This window comes from Carcharodon carcharias (assembly GCF_017639515.1).
Source record: "Carcharodon carcharias isolate sCarCar2 chromosome 29 unlocalized genomic scaffold, sCarCar2.pri SUPER_29_unloc_6, whole genome shotgun sequence".
Taxonomy (NCBI): Eukaryota; Metazoa; Chordata; class Chondrichthyes; order Lamniformes; family Lamnidae; genus Carcharodon; species Carcharodon carcharias.
In genome coordinates, this window is record NW_024470679.1 from 564,208 (window position 1) to 582,283 (window position 18,076).

Here is an 18,076-nt window from a genome sequence, read left to right on the forward strand (position 1 = left end):
GAAAGGCAAAGGGGCATCAGTACTGAGTGAGTGCTGCACTGTCAGAGGGTCAGTACTGAGTGAGTGCCACACTGTCGGAGGGTCAGTACTGAGGGAGTGCCGCACTGTCGGAGGGTCAGTACTGAGGGAGTGCTGCACTGTCAGAGGGTCAGTACTGAGGGAGTGCTGCACTGTCAGAGGGTCAGTACTGAGGGAGTGCTGAACTGTCAGAGGGTCAGTACTGAGGGAGTGCCGCACTGTCGGAGGGTCAGTACTGAGGGAGTGCTGCACTGTCAGAGGGTCAGTACTGAGGGAGTGCTGCACTGTCAGAGGGTCAGTACTGAGGGAGTGCTGCACTGTCAGAGGGTCAGTACTGAGGGAGTGCTGCACTGTCAGAGAGTCAGTGCTGAGGGAGTGCTGCACTGTCAGAGGGTCAGTACTGAGGGAGTGCTGCACTGTCTGAGGGTCAGTACTGAGGGAGTGCTGCACTGTCAGAGGGTCAGTCCTGAGGGAGTGCTGCACTGTCAGAGGGTCAGTATTGAGGGAGTGCCGCACTGTCAGAGGGTCAGTACTGAGGGAGTGCTGCACTGTCGGAGGGTCAGTACTGAGGGAGTGCTGCACTGTCGGAGGGTCAGTACTGAGGGAGTGCTGTACTGTCAGAGGGTCAGTACTGAGGGAGTGCTGCACTGTCAGAGGGTCAGTACTGAGGGAGTGCCGCACTGTCGGAGGGTCAGTACTGAGGGAGTGCTGCACTGTCAGAGGGTCAGTACTGAGGGAGTGCTGCACTGTCAGAGTGTCAGTACTGAGGGAGTGCTGCACTGTCAGAGGGTCAGTACTGAGGGAGTGCTGCACTGTCAGAGGGTCAGTACTGAGGGAGTGCCGCGCTGTCGGAGGGTCAGTACTGAGGGAGCGCTGCACTGTCAGAGGGTCAGTACTGAGGGAGCGCCGCACTATGGATTTCACGCCGATCCGTTGAGATATTAAACTGTAACTTCCTTTGCTTTGAAGGACTATTTATTTCAGTGTTGGAGTGGGTACAGGGCGAGTGCTGCATGGTGTATTTATTTAGCTGGTGATATATTGGGTAATGTGGGTGTACAAAGGGACCTGGGTGCCCTTGTACACCAGTCACTGAAAGTAAACAGGTAGGTGCAGCAAACAGTTAGGAAGGCAAATGGTGTGTTAGCCTTTATTGCAAGAGGATTTGAGTTCAGAAGGAGCGATGTCTCACTGCAGTTATACAGTGAGACCACACCTGGAGTATTGCGTGGAGGTTTGGTCTCTCTACCTACGAAAGGGTCTACTTGCCATAGAGGGAGAGCAGTGAAGGTTCACTAGGCTGATACTGGGGATGACAGGACTGTCGTATGAGGAGAGATTGGTTCGACTGGACCTGTATTCACTAGAGTTTAGGAGAATGAGAGGGGATCTGATTGAAACGTATAAAATTCTAACAGGGCCAGACAGATTGGATACAGGGGGGGTGTTTCCCCTGGTCGGGGGAGTCCAGAACCAGGGGCCACAGTCTCAGGATACAGGGCAGGCCATTTAGGACTGAGATGAGGGAACATTTCTTCACCCAGAGGGTGGTCAACCTGTGGAATTCTCTCCCACGGAGGCTGTGGAGGACGGGACACTGAGTGTATTCCAGGAAGAAATGGATAAATTTTTGGATGTTAGGGGCATCGAGAGGTCTGGGGAGAGAGCGGGAGTATGGGGTTGAGATAGAGGGTCAGCCATGATCATAATGAATGGGGGAACTGTCTTGAGGGGCCGAGTGGCCTCCTCCTCTTGCTATATTTGTAGGTGTCCTGGGGCCAGTTTTAATCTCTTACCCCACGCTGTGCAGTTACCTGGGTGAAGATTGATGCTCCCAAACTGAGCAGCAGGGTTATACACTGCAGCTTGTCCTGTGAGTAAGCCTGTAACTCTGCCAAAAACTCGCCTGTCCTGGTCTGCATCTCACTCAGCTTCCTCATGGTGCTATTGTGTGACTTCACAGCACAATGAAGGGCAGTTAGACCTGGGGGTGGGGGCAAGAGGATTGATCAGTAAACACCTCCTCATTCTCCAAACTCAGTGATTACAGTCACACAGACAGACCCGTGTCCCGTCACCGTGTGGGGGAATCACAGACACAGACACGCGTCCCGTCACCGTGTGGGGGAATCACAGACACAGACCCGCGTCCCGTCACCGTGTGGGGGAATCACAGACACAGACCCACGACCCGTCACCGTGTGGGGGAATCACAGACACAGACCCGCGTCCCGTCACCGTGTGGGGGAATCACAGACACAGACCCGTCACCGTGTGGGGGAATCACAGACACAGACCCGTGTCCCGTCACCGTGTGGGGGAATCACAGACACAGACCCGTCACCGTGTGGGGGAATCACAGACACAGACCAGTCACCGTGTGGGGGAATCACAGACACAGACCAGTCACCGTGTGGGGGAATCACAGACCCGCGTCCCGTCACCGTGTGGGGGAATCACAGACACAGACCCGCGTCACGTCACCGTGTGGGGGAATCACAGACACAGACCCGTCACCGTGCGGGGGAATCACAGACACAGACCCACGTCCCGTCACCGTGTGGGGGAATCACAGACACAGACCCGTCACCGTGTGGGGGAATGACAGACACAGACCCGTCACCGTGTGGGGGAATCACAGACACAGACCCACGTCCCGTCACCGTGTGGGGGAATCACAGACACAGACCCGTCACCGTGTGGGGGAATCACAGACACAGACCCGCGTCCCGTCACCGTGTGGGGGAATCACAGACACAGACCCACGTCCCGTCACCGTATGGGGGAATCACAGACACAGACCCGTCACCGTGTGGGGGAATCACAGACTCAGACCCGCGTCCCGTCACCGTGTGGGGGAATCACAGACACAGACCCGCGTCCCGTCACCGTGTGGGGGAATCACAGACACAGACCCGCGTCCCGTCGCCGTGTGGGGGAATCACAGACACAGACCCACATTCCGTCACCGTGTGGGGGAATCACAGACACAGACCAATATCCTGTCACCATGTGGGGGGAATCACAGACACAGACCCGCATCCCGTCACCGTGTGGGGGAATCACAGACACAGACCCGTCACCGTGTGGGGGAATCACAGACACAGACCCGCGTCCCGTCACCGTGTGGGGGAATCACAGACACAGACCCGTCAACGTGCGGGGGAATCACAGACACAGACCCGCGTCCCATCACCGTGTGGGGGAATCACAGACACAGACCCACGTCCCGTCACGGTGTGGGGGAATTACAGGCACAGACCCACGTCCTGTCACCGTGTGGGGGAATCACAGACACAGACCCGTCACCGTGTGGGGGAATCACAGACACAGACCCGCGTCCCGTCACCGTGTAGGGGAATCACAGACACAGAAACGTCACCATGTGGGGGAATCACAGACACAGACCTGCGTCCCGTCACCGTGTGGGGGAATCACAGACACAGACCCGTCACCGTGTGGGGGAATCACAGACACAGACCCGTCACCGTGTGGGGGAATCACAGACACAGACCCACGTCCCGTCACCGTGTGGGGGAATCACAGACACAGACCCGTCACCGTGTGGGGGAATCACAGACACAGACCCGCGTCCCGTCACCGTGTGGGGGAATCACAGACACAGAACCACGTCCCGTCACCGTGTGGGGTAATCACAGACACAGACCCGCATCCCGTCACCGTGTGGGGGAATCACAGACCCGTCACCATGTGGGGGAATCACAGACACAGACCCGCGTCCTGTCACCGTGTGGGGGAACCACAGACCCGTCACCATGTGGGGGAATCACAGACACAGACCCGCGTCCTGTCACCGTGTGGGGGAATCACAGACCCGTCACCATGTGGGGGAATCACAGACACAAACCCGCGTCCCGTCACCGTGTGGGGGAATCGCAGACACAGACCCGTCACCGTGTGGGGGAATCACAGACCCACGTCCCGTCACCGTGTGGGGGAATCACAGACACAGACCCGTCACCGTGCGGGGGAATCACAGACACAGACCCGTCACCGTGTGGGGGAATCACAGACACAGACCCACGTCCCGTCACCGAGTGGGGGAATCACAGACACAGACCCGTCACCGTGTGGGGGAATCACAGACACACACCCACATCCCGTCACCGTGTGGGGGAATCACAGACACAGACCCGTCACCGTGTGGGGGAATCACAGACACAGACCCGTCACCGTGTGGGGGAATCACAGACACAGACCCGCGTCCCGTCACCGTGTGGGGGAATCACAGACACAGACCCGCGTCCCGTCACCGTGTGGGGGAATCACAGACACAGACCCGCGTCCCGTCACCGTGTGGGGGAATCACAGACACAGACCCGCGTCCCGTCACCGTGTGGGGGAATCACAGACACAGAACCGCGTCCAGACACCATGTGGGGGAATCACAGACACAGACCCACATTCCGTCACCGTGTGGGGGAATCACAGACACAGACCAATATCCTGTCACCGTGTGGGGGAATCACAGACACAGACCCGTCACCGTGTGAGGGAATCACAGACACAGACCCGTCACCGTGTGGGGGAATGACAGACACAGACCCGTCACCGTGTGGGGGAATCACAGACACAGACCCACGTCCCGTCACCGTGTGGGGGAATCACAGACACAGACCCGTCACCGTGTGGGGGAATCACAGACACAGACCCGCGTCCCGTCACCGTGTGGGGGAATCACAGACACAGACCCACGTCCCGTCACCGTGTGGGGGAATCACAGACACAGACCCGTCACCGTGTGGGGGAATCACAGACACAGACCCGCGTCCCGTCACCGTGTGGGGGAATCACAGACACAGACCCGCGTCCCGTCACCGTGTGGGGGAATCACAGACACAGACCCGCGTCCCGTCGCCGTGTGGGGGAATCACAGACACAGACCCACATTCCGTCACCGTGTGGGGGAATCACAGACACAGACCAATATCCTGTCACCATGTGGGGGGAATCACAGACACAGACCCGCATCCCGTCACCGTGTGGGGGAATCACAGACACAGACCCGTCACCGTGTGGGGGAATCACAGACACAGACCCGCGTCCCGTCACCATGTGGGGGAATCACAGACACAGACCCGTCAACGTGCGGGGGAATCACAGACACAGACCCGCGTCCCATCACCGTGTGGGGGAATCACAGACACAGACCCACGTCCCGTCACGGTGTGGGGGAATTACAGGCACAGACCCACGTCCTGTCACCGTGTGGGGGAATCACAGACACAGACCCGTCACCGTGTGGGGGAATCACAGACACAGACCCGCGTCCCGTCACCGTGTAGGGGAATCACAGACACAGAAACGTCACCATGTGGGGGAATCACAGACACAGACCTGCGTCCCGTCACCGTGTGGGGGAATCACAGACCCGTCACCGTGTGGGGGAATCACAGACACAGAACCACGTCCCGTCACCGTGTGGGGTAATCACAGACACAGACCCGCATCCCGTCACCGTGTGGGGGAATCACAGACCCGTCACCATGTGGGGGAATCACAGACACAGACCCGCGTCCTGTCACCGTGTGGGGGAACCACAGACCCGTCACCATGTGGGGGAATCACAGACACAGACCCGCGTCCTGTCACCGTGTGGGGGAATCACAGACCCGTCACCATGTGGGGGAATCACAGACACAAACCCGCGTCCCGTCACCATGTGGGGGAATCGCAGACACAGACCCGTCACCGTGTGGGGGAATCACAGACCCACGTCCCGTCACCGTGTGGGGGAATCACAGACACAGACCCGTCACCGTGCGGGGGAATCACAGACACAGACCCGTCACCGTGTGGGGGAATCACAGACACAGACCCACGTCCCGTCACCGAGTGGGGGAATCACAGACACAGACCCGTCACCGTGTGGGGGAATCACAGACACACACCCACATCCCGTCACCGTGTGGGGGAATCACAGACACAGACCCGTCACCGTGTGGGGGAATCACAGACACAGACCCGTCACCGTGTGGGGGAATCACAGACACAGACCCGCGTCCCGTCACCGTTTGGGGGAATCACAGACACAGACCCGCGTCCCGTCACCGTGTGGGGGAATCACAGACACAGACCGGCGTCCCGTCACCGTGTGGGGGAATCACAGACACAGACCCGCGTCCCGTCACCGTGTGGGGGAATCACAGACACAGACCCGCGTCCAGACACCATGTGGGGGAATCACAGACACAGACCCACATTCCGTCACCGTGTGGGGGAATCACAGACACAGACCAATATCCTGTCACCGTGTGGGGGAATCACAGACACAGACCCGTCACCGTGTGAGGGAATCACAGACACAGACCCGCGTGCCGTCACCGTGTGGGGGAATCACAGACACAGAACTGTCACCGTGTGGGGGAATCAGAGAGACAGACCCGCGTCCCGTCACCGTGTGGGGGAATCACAAACACAGACCCGTCACCATGCGGGGGAATCACAGACACAGACCCGCGTCCCATCACCGTGTGGGGGAATCACAGACACAGACCCACGTCCCGTCACGGTGTGGGGGAATTACAGGCACAGACCCACGTCCTGTCACCGTGTGGGGGAATCACAGACACAGACCCGTCACCGTGTGGGGGAATCATAGACACAGACCCGTCACCGTGTGGGGGAATCACAGACACAGATCCGTCACCGTGTGGGGGAATCACAGACACAGACCCGCGTCCCGTCACCGTGTGGGGGAATCACAGACACAGACTCGCGTCCCGTCACCGTGTGGGGGAATCACCGACCCGCGTCCTGTCACCGTGTGGGGGAATCACAGACACAGACCCGTCACCATGTGGGGGAATCACAGACACAGACCCGCGTCCCGTCACCGTGTGGGGGAATCACAGACACAAACCCGCGTCCCGTCACCGTGTGGGGGAATCGCAGACACAGACCCGTCAACGGGTGGGGGAATCACAGACACAGACCCGCGTCCCGTCACCGTGTGGGGGAATCACAGACACAAACCCGCGTCCCGTCACCGTGTGGGGGAATCGCAGACACAGACACGTCACCGTGTGGGGGAATCACAGACCCACGTCCCGTCACCGTGTGGGGGAATCACAGACACAGACCCGTCACCGTGCGGGGGAATCACAGACACAGACCCGTCACCGTGTGGGGGAATCACAGACACAGACCCACATCCCGTCACCGAGTGGGGGAATCACAGACACAGACCCGTCACCGTGTGGGGGAATCACAGACACACACCCACATCCCGTCACCGTGTGGGGGAATCACAGACACAGACCCGTCACCGTGTGGGGGAATCACAGACACAGACCCGCGTCCCGTCACCGTGTGGGGGAATCACAGACACAGACCGGCGTCCCGTCACCGTGTGGGGGAATCACAGACACAGACCAGCGTCCCGTCACCGTGTGGGGGAATCACAGACACAGACCCGCGTCCAGACACCATGTGGGGGAATCACAGACACAGACCCACATTCCGTCACCGTGTGGGGGAATCACAGACACAGACCAATATCCTGTCACCGTGTGGGGGAATCACAGACACAGACCCGTCACCGTGTGAGGGAATCACAGACACAGACCCGCGTGCCGTCACCGTGTGGGGGAATCACAGACACAGACCTGTCACCGTGTGGGGGAATCAGAGAGACAGACCCGCGTCCCGTCACCGTGTGGGGGAATCACAGACACAGACCCGTCACCGTGTGGGGGAATCACAGACACAGACCCGCGTCCCGTCACCGTGTGGGGGAATCACAGACACAGACCCGTCACCATGTGGGGGAATCACAGACACAGACCCGCGTCCCATCACCGTGTGGGGGAATCACAGACACAGACCCACGTCCCGTCACGGTGTGGGGGAATTACAGGCACAGACCCACGTCCTGTCACCGTGTGGGGGAATCACAGACACAGACCCGTCACCGTGTGGGGGAATCATAGACACAGATCCGTCACCGTGTGGGGGAATCACAGACACAGACCCGCTTCCCGTCACCGTGTGGGGGAATCACAGACACAGACCCGCGTCCCGTCACCGTGTGGGGGAATCACCGACCCGCGTCCTGTCACCGTGTGGGGGAATCACAGACACAGACCCGTCACCATGTCGGAGAATCACAGACACAGACCCGTCACCGTGTGGGGGAATCAAAGACACAGACCCGTCACCGTGAGGGGGAATCACAGACACAGACCCGCATCCCGTCACCGTGTGGGTGAATCACAGACACAGACCCACGTCCCGTCACCGTGTGGGGGAATCTCAGACACAGACCCACGTACCGTCACCGTGTGGGGGAATCACAGACACAGACCCGTCACAGTGTGGGGGAATCACAGACACAGACCCGTCACCGTGTGGGGGAATCACAGACACAGACCCGCGTCCGGTCACCGTGTGGGGGAATCACAGACACAGACTCGTCACCGTGTGGGGGAATCACAGACACAGACCCACGTCCTGTCACCGTGTGGGGGAATCACAGACCCACATCCCGTCACCGTGTGGGGGAATCACAGACACAGACCCGTCACCGTGCGGGGGAATCACAGACACAGACCCACGTCCTGTCACCGTGTGGGGGAATCACAGGCACAGACCCGTCACCGTGTGGGGGAATCACAGACACAGACCCATCACCGTGTGGGGGAATGACAGACACAGACCCACGTCCTTTCACCGTGTGGGGGAATCACAGGCACAGACCCGCGTCCCGTCACCATGTGGGGGAATCACAGACACAGACCCGTCACCGTGTGGGGAAATCACAGACACAGAATCGTCACCGTGAGGGGTAATCACAGACACAGACCCGTCACCGTGTGGGGGAATCACAGAAACAGACCCGCGTCCTGTCACCGTGTGGGGGAGTCACAGACACAGACCCGCGTACTGTCACCGTGTGGGGGAATCACAGACACAGACCCGTCACCGTGTGGGGGAATCACAGACACAGACCCATGTCCTGTCACCGTGTGGGGGAAACACAGAAACAGACCCACGTCCAGTCACCGTGTGGGGGAATCACAGACACAGACCCGTCACCGTGTGTGGGAAAAAAAGACACAGACCCGCGTCCTGTCACCGTGTGGGGGAATCACAGACACAGACCCGCGTCCCGTCACCGTGTGGGGGAATCACAGACAAACACCCGTCACGTTGTGGGGGAATCACAGACACAGACCCACGTACCATCACCGTGTGGGGGAATCACAGACACAGACACAGACCCGTCACCGTCTGGGGGAATCACAGACACAGACCCGCGTCCCGTCACCGTGTGGGGGAATCACAGACACAGACCCACGTCCCGTCACCGTGTGGGGGAATCACAGACACAGACCCGTCACCGTGTGGGGGAATCACAGACACACACCCGTCACCGTGTGGGGGAATCACAGACACAGACCCGCGTCCCGTCACCGTGTGGGGGAATCACAGACACAGACCCGCGTCCAGACACCATGTGGGGGAATCACAGACACAGACCCACATTCCGTCACCGTGTGGGGGAATCACAGACACAGACCAATATCCTGTCACCGTGTGGGGGAATCACAGACACAGACCCGTCACCGTGTGAGGGAATCACAGACACAGACCCGCGTGCCGTCACCGTGTGGGGGAATCACAGACACAGACCTGTCACCGTGTGGGGGAATCAGAGAGACAGACCCGCGTCCCGTCACCGTGTGGGGGAATCACAGACACAGACCCGTCACCGTGTGGGGGAATCACAGACACAGACCCGCGTCCCGTCACCGTGTGGGGGAATCACAGACACAGACCCGTCACCATGCGGGGGAATCACAGACACAGACCCACGTCCCATCACCGTGTGGGGGAATCACAGACACAGACCCACGTCCCGTCACGGTGTGGGGGAATTACAGGCACAGACCCACGTCCTGTCACCGTGTGGGGGAATCACAGACACAGACCCGTCACCGTGTGGGGGAATCATAGACACAGACCCGTCACCGTGTGGGGGAATCACAGACACAGACCCGCATCCCGTCACCGTGTGGGGGAATCACAGACACAGACCCGCGTCCGGTCACCGTGTGGGGGAATCACAGACACAGACCCGTCACCGTGTGGGGGAATCACAGACACAGACCAACTTCCTGTCACCGTGTGGGGGAATCACAGACCCACATCCCGTCACCGTGTGGGGGAATCACAGACACAGACCCGTCACCGTGCGGGGGAATCACAGACACAGACCCACGTCCTGTCACCGTGTGGGGGAATCACAGGCACAGACCCGTCACCGTGTGGGGGAATCACAGACACAGACCCACGTCCCGTCACCGTGTGGGGGAATCACAGACCCACGTCCTTTCACCGTGTGGGGGAATCACAGGCACAGACCCGCGTCCCGTCACCATGTGGGGGAATCACAGACACAGACCCGTCACCGTGTGGGGAAATCACAGACACAGAATCGTCACCGTGAGGGGTAATCACAGACACAGACCCGTCACCGTGTGGGGGAATCACAGAAACAGACCCGCGTCCTGTCACCGTGTGGGGGAATCACAGACACAGACCCGTCACCGTGAGGGGGAATCACAGAAACAGACCCGCGTCCCGTCACCGTGTGGGGGAATCACAGACACAGACCCGCGTCCCGTCTCCGTGTGGGGGAATCACAGACACAGACCCATGTCCTGTCACCGTGTGGGGGAAACACAGAAACAGACCCACGTCCAGTCACCGTGTGGGGGAATCACAGACACAGACCCGTCACCGTGTGTGGGAAAAAAAGACACAGACCCGCGTCCTGTCACCGTGTGGGGGAATCACAGACACAGACCCGCGTCCCGTCACCGTGTGGGGGAATCACAGACAAACACCCGTCACCGTGTGGGGGCATCACAGACACAGACCCACGTACCGTCACCGTGTTGGGGATTCACAGACACAGACACAGACCCGTCACCGTGTGGGGGAATCACAGACACAGACCCGCGTCCCGTCACCGTGTGGGGGAATCACAGACACAGACCCGCGTCCCGTCACCGTGTGGGGGAATCACAGACACAGACCCACGTCCCGTCACCGTGTGGGGGAATCACAGACACAGACCCGTCACCGTGTGGGGGAATCACAGACACACACCCGTCACCGTGTGGGGGAATCACAGACACAGACCCGCGTCCCGTCATCGTGTGGGGGAATCACAGACACAGACCCGTCACTGTGTGGGCGAATCACAGACACAGACCCGCGTCCTGTCACCGTGTGGGGGAATCACAGTCACAGACCCGTCACTGTGTGAGGGAATCACAGACACAGACCCGCGTCCTGTCACCGTGAGGTGGAATCACAGACACAGAACCACGTCCTGTCACCGTGAGGTGGAATCACAGACACAGACCCACGTCCTGTCACCGTGTGGGGGAATCACAGACACAGACCCGTCACCGTGTGAGGGAATCACAGACACAGACCCACGTCCCGTCACCGTGTGGGGGAATCACAGACACAGACCCGTCACTGTGTGAGGGAATCACAGACACAGACCCGCGTCCTGTCACCGTGAGGTGGAATCACAGACACAGACCCACGTCCTGTCACCGTGTGGGGGAATCACAGACAGAGACCCGTCACCGTGTGGGCGAATCACAGACACAGACCCACGTCCCGTCACCGTGTGGGGGAATCACAGACACAGACCCACGTCCCGTCACCGTGTGGGGGAATCACAGACACAGACCCGCGTCCCTTCACCATGTGGGGGAATCACAGACACAGACCCGTCACCGTGTGGGGGAATCACAGACACAGACCCGCGTCCCGTCACCGTGTGGGGGAATCACAGACACAGACCCACGTCCCGTCACCGTGTGGGGGAATCACAGAACAGACCCGTCACCGTGTGGGGGAATTACAGACACAGACCCGCGTCCCGTCACCGTGTGGGGGAATCACAGAACAGACCCGTCACCGTGTGGGGGAATCACAGAAACAGACCCGCGTCCCGTCACCGTGTGGGGGAATCACAGACACAGACCGTCACCGTGTGGGGGAATCACAGAAACAGTCCCGCGTCCCGTCACCGTGTGACGGAATCACAGACACAGACCCGTCAACGTGTTTGGGAATCACAGAAACAGACCCGCGTCCCGTCACCGTGTGGGGGAATCACAGACACCGACCCGCGTCCCGTCACCGTGTGGGGGAATCACAGACACAGACCCGTCACCGTGTGTGGGAATCACAGACACAGACCCGCGTCCCGTCACCGTGAGGTGGAATCACAGACACAGACCCATGTCCTGTCACCGTGTGGGGGAATCACACTCACAGACCCGTCACCGTGTGGGGGAATCACAGACACAGACCCGCGTCCCGTCACCGTGAGGTGGAATCACATACACAGACCCATGTCCTGTCACCGTGTGGGGGAATCACAGACACAGACCCGTCACCGTGTGCGGGAATCACAGACACAGACCCACGTCCCGTCACCGTGTGGGGGAATCACAGACACAGACCCACGTCCCGTCACCGTGTGGGGGAATCACAGACACAGACCAGCGTCCCGTCACCGTGTGGGGGAATCTCAGACACAGACCCGCGTACCGTCACCGTGTGGGGGAATCACAGACACAGACCCGTCACCGTGTGGGGGAATCACAGACACAGACCCGCGTCCGGTCACCGTGTGGGGGAATCACAGACACAGACCCGTCACCGTGTGGGGGAATCACAGACACAGACCCACGTCCTGTCACCGTGTGGGGGAATCACAGACCCACATCCCGTCACCGTGTGGGGGAATCACAGACACAGACCCGTCACCGTGCGGGGGAATCACAGACACAGACCCACGTCCTGTCACCGTGTGGGGGAATCACAGGCACAGACCCGTCACCGTGTGGGGGAATCACAGACACAGACCCATCACCGTGTGGGGGAATCACAGACACAGACCCGTCACCGTGTGGGGGAATCACAGGCAAAGACCCGCGTCCCATCACCGTGTGGGGGAATCACAGACACAGACCCGTCACCGTGTGGGGAAATCACAGACACAGAATCCTCACCGTGAGGGGTAATCACAGACACAGACCCGTCACAGTGTGGGGGAATCACAGACACAGACCCGCGTCCCGTCACCGTGTGGGGGAATCACAGACACAGACCCGTCACCGTGAGGGGGAATCACAGAAACAGACCCGCGTCCCGTCACCGTGTGGGGGAATCACAGACACAGACCCGCGTCCCGTCTCCGTGTGGGGGAATCACAGACACAGACCCATGTCCTGTCACCGTGTGGGGGAAACACAGAAACAGACCCACGTCCAGTCACCGTGTGGGGGAATCACAGACACAGACCCGTCACCGTGTGTGGGAAAAAAAGACACAGACCCGCGTCCTGTCACCGTGTGGGGGAATCACAGACACAGACCCGCGTCCCGTCACCGTGTGGGGGAATCACAGACAAACACCCGTCACCGTGTGGGGGAATCACAGACACAGACCCACGTACCGTCACCGTGTTGGGGAATCACAGACACAGACACAGACCCGTCACCGTGTGGGGGAATCACAGACACAGACCCGCGTCCCGTCACCGTGTGGGGGAATCACAGACACAGACCCGCGTCCCGTCACCGTGTGGGGGAATCACAGAGACAGACCCACGTCCCGTCACCGTGTGGGGGAATCACAGACACAGACCCGTCACCGTGTGGGGGAATCACAGACACACACCCGTCACCGTGTGGGGGAATCACAGACACAGACCCGTCACCGTGTCGGGGAATCACAGACACAGACCCGTCACCGTGTGGGGGAATGACAGACACACACCCGTCACCGTGTGGGGGAATCACAGACACAGACCCGTCAACGTGTGTGGGAATCACAGAAACAGACCCGCGTCCCGTCACCGTGTGGGGGAATCACAGACACCGACCCGCGTCCCGTCACCGTGTAGGGGAATCACAGACACAGACCCGTCACCGTGTGGGGGAATCACAGACACAGTCCCACGTCCTGTCACCGTGTGAGGGAATCACAGACACAGACCCGTCACCGTGTGGGGGAATCACAGACACAAACCCACGTCCCGTCACCGTGTGAGGGAATCACAGACACAGACCCGCGTCCCGTCACCGTGTGGGGGAATCACAGACACAGACCCGTCACCGTGTGGGGGAATCACAGACACAGACCCGTCACCGTGTGGGGGAATCACAGACACAGACCCGCGTCCCGTCACTGTGTGAGGGAATCACAGACACAGACCCGCATCCTGTCACCGTGTGGGGGAATCACAGTCACAGACCCGTCACTGTGTGAGGGAATCACAGACACAGACCCGCGTCCTGTCACCGTGAGGTGGAATCACAGACACAGACCCACGTCCTGTCACCGTGTGGGGGAATCACAGACAGAGACCCGTCACCGTGTGGGCGAATCACAGACACAGACCCACGTCCCGTCACCGTGTGGGGGAATCACAGACACAGACCCGTCACTGTGTGAGGGAATCACAGACACAGACCCGCGTCCTGTCACCGTGAGGTGGAATCACAGACACAGACCCACGTCCTGTCACCGTGTGGGGGAATCACAGACAGAGACCCGTCACCGTGTGGGCGAATCACAGACACAGACCCACGTCCCGTCACCGTGTGGGGGAATCACAGACACAGACCCGCGTCCCGTCACCGTGTGGGGGAATCACAGACACAGACCCGCGTCCCTTCACCATGTGGGGGAATCACAGACACATGACACGTCACCGTGTGGGGGAATCACAGTCACAGACCCACGTACCGTCACCGTGTGAGGGAATCACAGACACAGACCCGTCACCGTGTGGGGGAATCACAGACACAGACCCACGTACCGTCACCGTGTGGGGTAATCACAGACACAGACCCACGTCCCGTCACCGTGTGGGGGAATCACAGACACAGATCCGTCACCGTGTGGGGGAATCACAGACACAGACCCACGTCCTGTCACCGTGTGGGGGAATCACAAGCACAGACCCGCGTCCCGTCACCATGTGGGGGAATCACAGACACAGACCCGTCACCGTGTGGTGAAATCACAGACACAGAATCGTCACCGTGAGGGGTAATCACAGACACAGACCCGTCACCGTGTGGGGGAATCACAGAAACAGACCCGCGTCCTGTCACCGTGTGGGGGAATCACAGACACAGACCCGCGTCCCGTCTCCGTGTGGGGGAATCACAGACACAGACCCATGTCCTGTCACCGTGTGGGGGAATCACAGACACAGACCCACGTCCAATCACCGTGTGGGGGAATCACAGACACAGACCGGTCACCGTGTGTGGGAAAAAAAGACACAGACCCGCGTCCTGTCACCGTGCGGGGGAATCACAGACACAGACCCGCGTCCCGTCACCGTGTGGGAAAATCACAAACACAGACCCACGTCCCGTCACCGTGTGGGGGAATCACAGACACACACCCGTCACCGAGTGGGGGAATCACAGACACAGACACAGCCCCGTCACCGTGTGGGGGAATCACAGACACAGACCCGTGTCCCGTCACCGTGTGGGGGAATCACAGACACAGACCCGCGTCCCGTCACCGTGTGGGGGAATCACAGACACAGACCCACGTCCCGTCACCGTGTGGGGGAATCACAGAACAGACCCGTCACCGTGTGGGGGAATTACAGACACAGACCCGCGTCCCGTCACCGTGTGGGGGAATCACAGAACAGACCCGTCACCGTGTGGGGGAATCACAGACACAGACCCGTCACCGTGTGGGGGAATCACAGAAACAGACCCGCGTCCCGTCACCGTGTGGGGGAATCACAGACACAGACCCGTCACCGTGTGTGGGAATCACAGACACAGACCCGCGTCCCGTCACCGTGAGGTGGAATCACAGACACAGACCCATGTCCTGTCACCGTGTGGGGGAATCACACTCACAGACCCGTCACCGTGTGGGGGAATCACAGACACAGACCCGCGTCCCGTCACCGTGAGGTGGAATCACATACACAGACCCACGTCCTGTCACCGTGTGGGGGAATCACAGACACAGACCCGTCACCGTGTGCGGGAATCACAGACACAGACCCACGTCCCGTCACCGTGTGGGGGAATCACAGACACAGACCCACGTCCCGTCACCGTGTGGGGGAATCACAGACACAGACCAGCGTCCCGTCACCGTGTGGGGGAATCACAGACACAGACCCACGTCCCGTCACCGTGTGGGGGAATCACAGACACAGACCCGTCACCGTGTGAGGGAATCACAGACACAGACCCACGTCCTGTCACCGTGTGGGGGAATCACACTCACAGACCCGTCACCGTGTGGGGGAATCACAGACACAGACCCGCGTCCCGTCACCGTGAGGTGGAATCACAGACACAGACCCTCGTCCTGTCACCGTGTGGGGGAATCAAAGACACAGACCCGTCACCGTGTGGGGGAATCACAGACACAGACCCACGTCCCGTCACCGTGTGGGGGAATCACAGACACAGACCCGTCACCGTGTGGGGGAATCACAGACACAGACCCGTCACCGTGTGAGGGAATCACAGACACAAACCCGCGTCCCGTCATCGTGTGGGGTAATCACAGACACAGACCCGTCACCGTGTGGGGGAATCACAGACACAGACCCATCACCGTGTGGGGGAATCACAGACACAGACCCACATCCCGTCACCGTGTGGGGGAATCACAGACACAGACCCACGTACGGTCTCCGTGTGGGGGAATCACAGACACAGACCCGTCACCGTGTGGGGGAATCACAGACACAAACCCGCGTCCCGTCACCGTGTGGGGGAATCACAGACACAGACCCGTCACCGTGTGGGGGAATCACAGACACAGACCCATCACCGTGTGGGGGAATCACAGACACAGACCCACGTCCCGTCACCGTGTGGGGGAATCACAGACACAGACACAGACCCGTCACCGTGTGGGGGAATCACAGACACAGACACAGACCCGTCACCGTGTGGGGGAATCACAGACACAGACCCGTCTCCGTGTGGGGGAATCACAGACACAGACCCGCGTCCCGTCACCGTGTGGGGGAATCACAGACACAGACCCGCGTCCCGTCACCGTGTGGGGGAATCACCTACCCGCGTCCTGTCACCGTGTGGGGGAATCACAGACACAGACCCGTCACCGTGTGGGGGAATCACAGACACAGACCCGTCACCGTGTGGGGGATTCACAGACACAGACCCGCGTCCCGTCACCGTGTGGGGGAATCACCGACCCGCGTCCTGTCACCGTGTGGGGGAATCACAGACACAGACCAGTCACCATGTGGGGGAATCACAGACACAGTCCCGTCACCGTGTGGGGGAATCAAAGACACAGACCCGTCACCGTGAGGGGGAATCACAGACACAGACCCGCATCCCGTCACCGTGTGGGTGAATCACAGACACAGACCCACGTCCCGTCACCGTGTGGGGGAATCTCAGACACAGACCCGCGTACCGTCACCGTGTGGGGGAATCACAGACACAGACTCGTCACCGTGTGGGGGAATCACAGACACAGAGCCGTCACCGTGTGGGGGAATCACAGACACAGACCCGCGTCCGGTCACCGTGTGGGGGAATCACAGACACAGACTCGTCACCGTGTGGGGGAATCACAGACACAGACCCACGTCCTGTCACCGTGTGGGGGAATCACAGACCCACATCCCGTCACCGTGTGGGGGAATCACAGACACAGACCCGTCACCGTGCGGGGGAATCACAGACACAGACCCACGTCCTGTCACCGTGTGGGGGAATCACAGGCACAGACCCGTCACCGTGTGGGGGAATCACAGACACAGACCCATCACCGTGTGGGGGAATCACAGACACAGACCCACGTCCTTTCACCGTGTGGGGGAATCACAGGCACAGACCCGCGTCCCGTCACCATGTGGGGGAATCACAGACACAGACCCGTCACCGTGAGGGGGAATCACAGAAACAGACCCGCGTCCCGTCACCGTGTGGGGGAATCACAGACACAGACCCGCGTCCCGTCT

The 18,076-nt window shown here is 60.0% G+C and overlaps 1 protein-coding gene across 1 annotated transcript in view; it reads right to left on the bottom strand.

Annotated features, from left to right (window-relative positions):
* Window positions 1–1,802: 1,802 nt before the first annotated feature.
* The window catches only part of LOC121274110 (NF-kappa-B inhibitor zeta-like), an 88,120-nt gene continuing 71,846 nt past the window's right edge, over window positions 1,803–18,076 (bottom strand). The window contains exon 9 of the mRNA XM_041181264.1: window positions 1,803–2,002. Within this exon, the coding sequence (XP_041037198.1) occupies window positions 1,803–2,002 (200 nt within the window). The remainder of the gene's footprint in view (window positions 2,003–18,076) is intronic.